A 6,572-nucleotide genomic window follows, 5' to 3' on the forward strand; every position below is an offset into this window, starting at 1 on the left:
AGCTCTCACCCATTAAGGCTTATAGGAAAGACAATAAGGCCCCCTTTTGAGGAAAGAGGCGTCAGAAGTCCTTGAGAGAGCACAGCTGGGTTCATCGACGTCAGTGATAACAGCTTCGTTGCTGGCCTTGCGTGTAAGCTGCACGTCCTTGTCCTTGAAGACGTTGCCAGCGCCACCGCGGCCTGAGTACTGAGTACCATAAGAAGGACGTCGGGGCACACTGTTGTCAGAAGTTAGTGAATAAGTTCAAGAGACGAGAGAAAGGTAAACATACGCTTCAACGTCTTGACGCTTGCGAGTCTCGCGAGGATCGTCGTTCTTGGCCATGTTGCCTGTACCACCTCGACCGGTGGTGACAACGGGGCCCTTCAAGACAGGAGTCTGGAGCTTGCTGGGGTCTGTCTTTTCTGTGGTGGCTGAATCGGCCATGTTGCCAGCGCCGCCACGACCGTGAGAGGCAAGCATTTTTTTGAAAGTGATGTTTGTTGAATATGTGATAGAGAGAAAGTCAAGATGACTACTTGTAGTTGTAGTTGTCTTTGAGTGATAGCGATAGTGAGTGGGCCGTAGTATAGTTGACTGAGTAGCCAAGTTCTGAATCAAACTAACAAGATTATTTATTGTTATTGAAAGAATTGCAGTGGCAAAGAGTGTAGGTTCAGATAATCAAAGTACGAAAAACCAACAACAGTTGTAGGCGGCGGTGGTGACACTTTTTAACTCAATGCCAAGTCTGTCCTCGTGATGTCGTTATTCGGTGCCAGAAATTTCCCCTGCCCTGTCTCTTACCTGTAAGCCGAGATCCCATGATCAACAAAACAGGGGAAAGGAAAAAATTCGATAGGTGCTTGGCCACTAAGGTACTAAGTCGCCTTTTGCCCACCCACCAAATGCCAGGAACCGCTGCGCCCAGCCAAAGAGTGTACAGACTATCCAATAGCCTAGCCTGGCCAGGCTTTGGTCACTACCTAAGTACGTTAGGCTGGTCCGAAGCTGGGTTAAGAATTCTCATTAAGGCGAGCTTCTGTAGTCAGCTGGGCGTAGGCTGGGCTTTCCCATGATGCTTGTTTGGAGATGTATCAATCACCCAGTGTCTAAATTCCTTTAGGAAGAATAGGCAGGCCAAAATGCGCTTTGCTTTCAATGATGAGGTGTCTTTTAAAGATTGAGGCTCAGTTAAAGCGCCGCCTGGTGTCCAAGTCTGGAACAAGTAGAACCAAGTAGAGCCAAGTATCCGAATACCAGTTCCACTTAGCATCTGCACTAAGAAGCCACGTCCAGTCATACAAATTTGGTTGCGTAATGAAATTTGACGACCTCGTGCTGCCCCAGATCTTGGCAGGATACCTAACATGTACGAGGTCAATACAAGCTTTTGCTCACTCGGTCTCGGTCTCGGATACTAGCTGAAAGGAAGCGAGGCAGTTGAAATAAGATCTGGACCTCTGTATTGTAGTTTGAGCTACCATGCATGTTAGAAACGAAATGGGAAAGGCTTTAGTGATTCTGACCAATGGTTGCAAAATCGCATGAAGTGAGTTTTCGTAAGCAGCTTTGAGGTACGTAGAACATGAAATCTTGCAACACTGACTGAACTCCTCAGTCATATGGAACTCATCGAGTTTTTTCATAACTCGGCCAAGTAAACAATGGGTTGAGACAAGGTGAGATTGGGCTGAGTTGGCCGAGGTTTTCTTCTATCCAATTGCCAAGAGAATTCCTGTACATACAGTCCCACGATGAAGTCACCTCTCTTCGCTCTCGCCGGGCTCCGAGTTCCAGATATTTGCCCTGGAGATCCGAAGCTGTTTTTGGACTGGCGTGCACCGAGACAGCGGATGGGGTTAATTTGGTGGCTCATAGCTTCGGTATGGAAAAAAAACCTGTAGTGTGAGCTTATCTTATTTAAAAAGAAAAAAATATCGGCTCGTGTCGATTTCGGGTTTTCAGCAGGGTAGGGCTGTTCCCATGCTGATCATCAAAGACCCTGAAAATGGTGGCAAAGCTTATCCAAGTGTAGGCAATGACGTTTGCCCCTTGGACCCCTGGTTCTATCACGACTGAGTTGTTGCAACTAGCTTTGCTCAGCTCGACCGTTGCTGTCGATCCTGCAAACCTAAGAGCTTTTCCTGGTCTTGACTCAAGTGTTGATTTGTATTTGTCGTTTTGCATCAAAAACACACTGCACACCTGAGATAAAATGCATTATATAGTAGTCATCAATCAATTCCAAACGCCGACACCGGTACGTCTCCCCAATTGCGCAAACCTTGACCTTGTAGATCGGAGAGGTCTCCTGTATCTATCCATTGGCAGTCCATCCTGGACACACAACTAAGAAGGACCATGTTTTGGTCTTTTCTTTGGGCGTTGTGGTCTCACCAAATATGCCTTCTCCCATCTCTTGCGGGTATAATGCTTCTAAACGACTCGAACCTGACAGCTCAATTTTGACGCAGTCATCAGCGCCAAGGGATATTTCCAGCCACCAAACAGTCTCTTCAGTTCTGATCGTACATCATCTCTTCGTCGCCTTCACCTTTAATGTTTGTATCTTTTCGAATCGGGATCTTGATGCCTTGAAGCGCAAACGTTTTACTCAAAGGTGTGCTTTCACACACGCCAGGAAACTTCTTGGCCGAATACACGCTGAAGTCCTGGCTGTAGCACGAGGCCAGGATTGGTGCACGACCTTGGTTGACATGAATTGGCAGACCACCGCCGGCTCCTCCAACATTAACAAACGAGAACCTCAATCTGGAGAGTCAAAATCAGCACTGAAAGATCGACATTCGATCAATAACTATTTTTTCGCTCTTACCTGAAAGTGCCTTCAGTGCGAACGCTCAGGTCTTGGAGAACAAACCAGATACCTGCTTTCTTGTCGGTGTCGTTGAGACGGAATGCACTTGCAGCCAGGCTCCCGATCAGGTTCCTCGTAAACATTCCCTGGGGCTGGGTTCCCACCACCGCCATTCGGGTAAGCGCGTTCTGATCCTGGCCGTAGCCATTGCGGAAAAGAGGATTGGCCGATGAAGCGGGAGGATCGGTATTGTAGCCGCTGTGTCGCGGGAAATATTGCTGGGGCGGACCGTAGGAACTGCTCGACTGGTACGACGGTGCTAAGAATGTGTCAGACGCCGAATTGTTTGTGCATTTATCGCTTCTGTTTCAACCAACCTTGCCCATAGCCTTGTTGCACCGACGGAGGATACTCCTGCGCGTACCCCAGTCCCTGGCCCTGCGGATAACCAGACTCGCGGCTTGGAGGAAGAGCTTGCTGCTGATAAGAAGGCGTGCTAGGCTCGAGAGTTGAATAAGAGTAGTTGTTTGAGGACGCCCCAGAGCCTGGCCCGGTTGAGGATCGGACAAGGTTCACTTCTTTGATACCGTCCTTATCCCACAGATCGACCGACAGCACGAACATGGCATGATCGAGGGTGCTACGGGTATTGTGTTAGTAAGAAAGCTAGTCTCTCGAATTTTAATATTTGCAACGCACTTGTAGTCAACTTCCTTTCCTGTCTCACTGTTTATTATTACAAGACGAACACATGGCGGCGGTGTGATCGGGCGGCGATCCTATACGGGAACTGTGAGAAGGATGGACAAACATCATGGGCGGGAAGCAAGCGCACCTTGTCACCAAAACCGCACATGCGCGCACGTATGGGTTGTTGTTGCACATCGAGACTAGTGAGCTCGTTTAGTCAAAAGAGCAAGATGACACTTTCAGAGGTTATATATGACCGACCTATACTTCAGGCCCGTGCCTTCCTCAATTTTGGAGACAGACGGCGGTTCGTATTTGGGCTTTTCGTGCTGATCGCTGGGCGATGGCTCCGAGGACGGTGGAGGAGGTTCATCGTTCCGCGAAGGAGGAAGTGGGTGAGGTCGAGGGTATTGGTTCGGGTGGGGCTGTTGGTATTGAGTTGGAGGATACGGTGGAAGTTGAGAATGGTGATGGGGCGGAGGAGGAGCGTGGTGTTGATGCGAGGACAGTGAGTGAGAAGACGAAGAAGGCGGTGGTGGCGGAGGAGGAGCGTGAGAAGAATGATGATGCTGAGTTGGCGGCGGAGGTAGAAGAGACGGCGGGGGGTGTTGGTGTTGTTGCTGCTGTTGGTATGCGTGAATAGGTGGCGGCACGCTGGACGAATAGCCTGGGCCAGGCATTCGCTGCGACATGTCGGGAGGGTGATAGGACGAGTTCATTGCAGATTGCGATTGCGACTGCGATCACGGTCGACGGTAGCGAGTACAATTATATATACACAAATGGGAACAGGTAGATAAGTAGGTAGATATCCGAAGAGGATGGATGGACGATCTGTGGAGGACGAAGCGAGGAGGAGAAGAAGAAGAAGAAGAAGTTGAGCGGACAAGGCGAGCTATAAGAGCAAGAACAAAGTGCTCTGATGGCTACTTCGCTTCGCTTTGCTTGTGTAGGCTTTGTGCGCTGCGCTGCGTTGCGTTGCGTTCATCCGCTTCCCCGTTCGGTCCGTCCCTAGCGAAGCATGGAAAGTAAAGCAATGACAAAAAAGCAAGGAAGAGAGAGAGAGGATACAATCGAGTAAGTGGCTACGAGGGAAAGGAGAGAAGAAAGCGCCAAGACGCGAAAGCCACCGAATGGAGAGGCCGATGATTATGATGTCTCTTGCCAAACGCAGGTGTACTGAAGTGTACTGTGCGTGCTGTCTGAGGTGAGGTGAGGTGAGTTTGTTAGTGGATGTCCAATGGTAAAATAAGTCAGCTGGTGGAGAACCCAGAAGCCCGGCTGAAGGTAAAGTGTAAATTGAGATTCCTAGCTCGCAAGTGGCGCGGCCCGGGAGCGCTAAAAAGGGTCTCAATCCCCTTGGTTCATCCACTAGGTGGGCTCCCCAAGTCTTGGTTCAGACATGACAGGAACCTTTTTTTTATTGCCGTAATGGACGGACGCTGAACTTTGTTCCCTACGCCACTATAATTCCAGTTTATCCCAAGGCCATGGTCAAGGTATTGCATTCCGATCCCTTCATGGAATAGGGCAACTCCAAGGCAGGCATCTCCGAACACTAGGTTGTTACTGTACAAACTCACACGATGCCATGGAAGGCTTAAGCCAACCCGGGAAACATGCCAGAAAAGAGCCGACTACAAGCTGAAAAGACTGAGACCCCGAACAAGGACAAGGCATTCGGGGTTGAGCTAGCGTGTGTTGTATCCATCATAGCTGTCAGTAGCTATGTGTTCGGAGTACAATTCAGTACAGTATCTTGAAGTAGTGGATGGGGCAACTGAGTTGTCCATACTCTGTACAACGTGAAAGAAAGGTGCACGCATATGCGAACAAACGCAGCAAGCCACTCATCTCTCCCTCCTGTGCCACTTACATACTGACGGAGTAATGTGCTCACAAGACAGCCACTATCTATCTCATGTGTGTAGCACAAGGTCGCACAAGGACGCACACTGTCTTCCAGTTTAAGTATCATGAGAATACGAGGAGTCTTGTGGAGCAACAACAAGCCATTATCCCTGACAATATGAGACAAAATAACTTTTGGATGGAGTTGGAGGTTGCTGTACTTGCAGCTGCAGGAGTGCAAGTCTTTGTTTTATGTTGTTCTCTCTCTATTAAGGTGCATGTCTCTTTTGCAAGCATGGATCTCGACCCACTACGGAGCAGACTCGAGCATCGACTGCCGTTTGTTCGTCCCTGTCCTTGTCTCAATTGTCAAGTTGAGTACCAATGAGGCGGGACAACTTCGGATGGATTGAGCCGACTGGCTCTTGAATGCAACTTAGTACCTGCTATTATTGCATCAACTCAAGCATTGAATTTAACGCTTTGATACTATCGATCTAGATGACTATAAACTCAATCTGACACTAACGAAAAAAACAAAACAAAAACGCTTTAATTGAATTTTTCATAATACACGTTGCACGCAGCAGTCAATTGACTTGCTCTTGCCTGCCCGCTCAAGACGCTCTTCCTCAAGTGCCAGGTTAACATCGTGTTGTCGCTGTGTCTTACAATTGGTGGGCCTCCACTGCCCATCCTGAACACCCCCTCTGGCCCCGATGGTCGGGCAGCATGCGTCAGTGGTGGTTCGCTTTAGTGGTACCTGATTAAACCCCCAATCATGTCTCTTCAGCGTCCGTCCACGCTTGGGGCCGCAATCAACGTTCTGAGCCCCGCCATCGTTTTGACATGAGAGCCCCGCAGTCGGAGTCATTAGCAGTCACAGCAGACAGTAATAAATTCCCCGACTGTTCTCTACGTACATGCTCTGCGTTAACCATACTGTGATTTTTTACCTAATTCAAACTCAAGTCCAACGAAAAACTCATCCTGACTACTACCTTGTCTACCTATAATACCTAGCCCGCCATGGATCTCGTCAACAGGTTGGTTTGCCCCGTTTTGGACAGTTTGAGTTGAGCACTCAATCCTTGACATCCCACCTTCCACATGTCCAGACACTAATTGATGTGAAATTCCCTCCAGTCTCGAAGGCCGTCTTCTGTTTGCTGTTCCCAAGAGTAAGTTGATTCAGTTCATCCACTTACAAACGTGACCATCATGCTAA

General features: G+C 48.9%; 4 protein-coding genes across 4 annotated transcripts in view; 2 read left to right on the plus strand and 2 right to left on the minus strand.

Moving 5' to 3' along the window:
* Nucleotides 1–12: 12 nt before the first annotated feature.
* On the minus strand, nt 13–465 carry FGSG_11936 (uncharacterized protein; the record flags this gene model as incomplete). The annotated part of the gene is made up of 2 exons (XM_011318851.1): nt 13–220; nt 275–465. The coding sequence occupies 2 exons, from the start codon at nt 463–465 to the stop codon at nt 13–15; spliced, it is 399 nt and encodes a 132-aa protein (XP_011317153.1).
* A 1,772-nt stretch (nt 466–2,237) lies between these two features.
* Nucleotides 2,238–4,626, minus strand: FGSG_01362 (uncharacterized protein). Its single transcript, XM_011318852.1, has 5 exons — nt 3,639–4,626; nt 3,503–3,582; nt 3,181–3,443; nt 2,822–3,122; nt 2,238–2,757 (listed from the first exon to the last, which is right to left on the minus strand). The coding sequence occupies exons 4-5, from the start codon at nt 2,974–2,976 to the stop codon at nt 2,502–2,504; spliced, it is 411 nt and encodes a 136-aa protein (XP_011317154.1). The 5' UTR covers nt 2,977–3,122; nt 3,181–3,443; nt 3,503–3,582; nt 3,639–4,626; the 3' UTR covers nt 2,238–2,501.
* On the plus strand, nt 3,837–4,136 carry FGSG_11937 (uncharacterized protein; the record flags this gene model as incomplete). Its single annotated transcript, XM_011318853.1, has 1 exon — nt 3,837–4,136. The coding sequence occupies one exon, from the start codon at nt 3,837–3,839 to the stop codon at nt 4,134–4,136; it is 300 nt and encodes a 99-aa protein (XP_011317155.1).
* A 1,747-nt stretch (nt 4,627–6,373) lies between the features above and the next one.
* FGSG_11938 (ATP phosphoribosyltransferase) overlaps nt 6,374–6,572 on the plus strand; it is a gene marked incomplete at its 5' end in the record, with an annotated part of 1,480 nt that continues 1,281 nt past the window's right edge. The window contains 2 exons of the mRNA XM_011318854.1: nt 6,374–6,390; nt 6,491–6,525. Coding sequence (XP_011317156.1) covers nt 6,374–6,390; nt 6,491–6,525 — 52 coding nt within the window. The remainder of the gene's footprint in view (nt 6,391–6,490; nt 6,526–6,572) is intronic.

Source organism: Fusarium graminearum, chromosome 1 (genome assembly GCF_000240135.3).
Source record: "Fusarium graminearum PH-1 chromosome 1, whole genome shotgun sequence".
Classification (NCBI taxonomy): Eukaryota; Fungi; Ascomycota; class Sordariomycetes; order Hypocreales; family Nectriaceae; genus Fusarium; species Fusarium graminearum.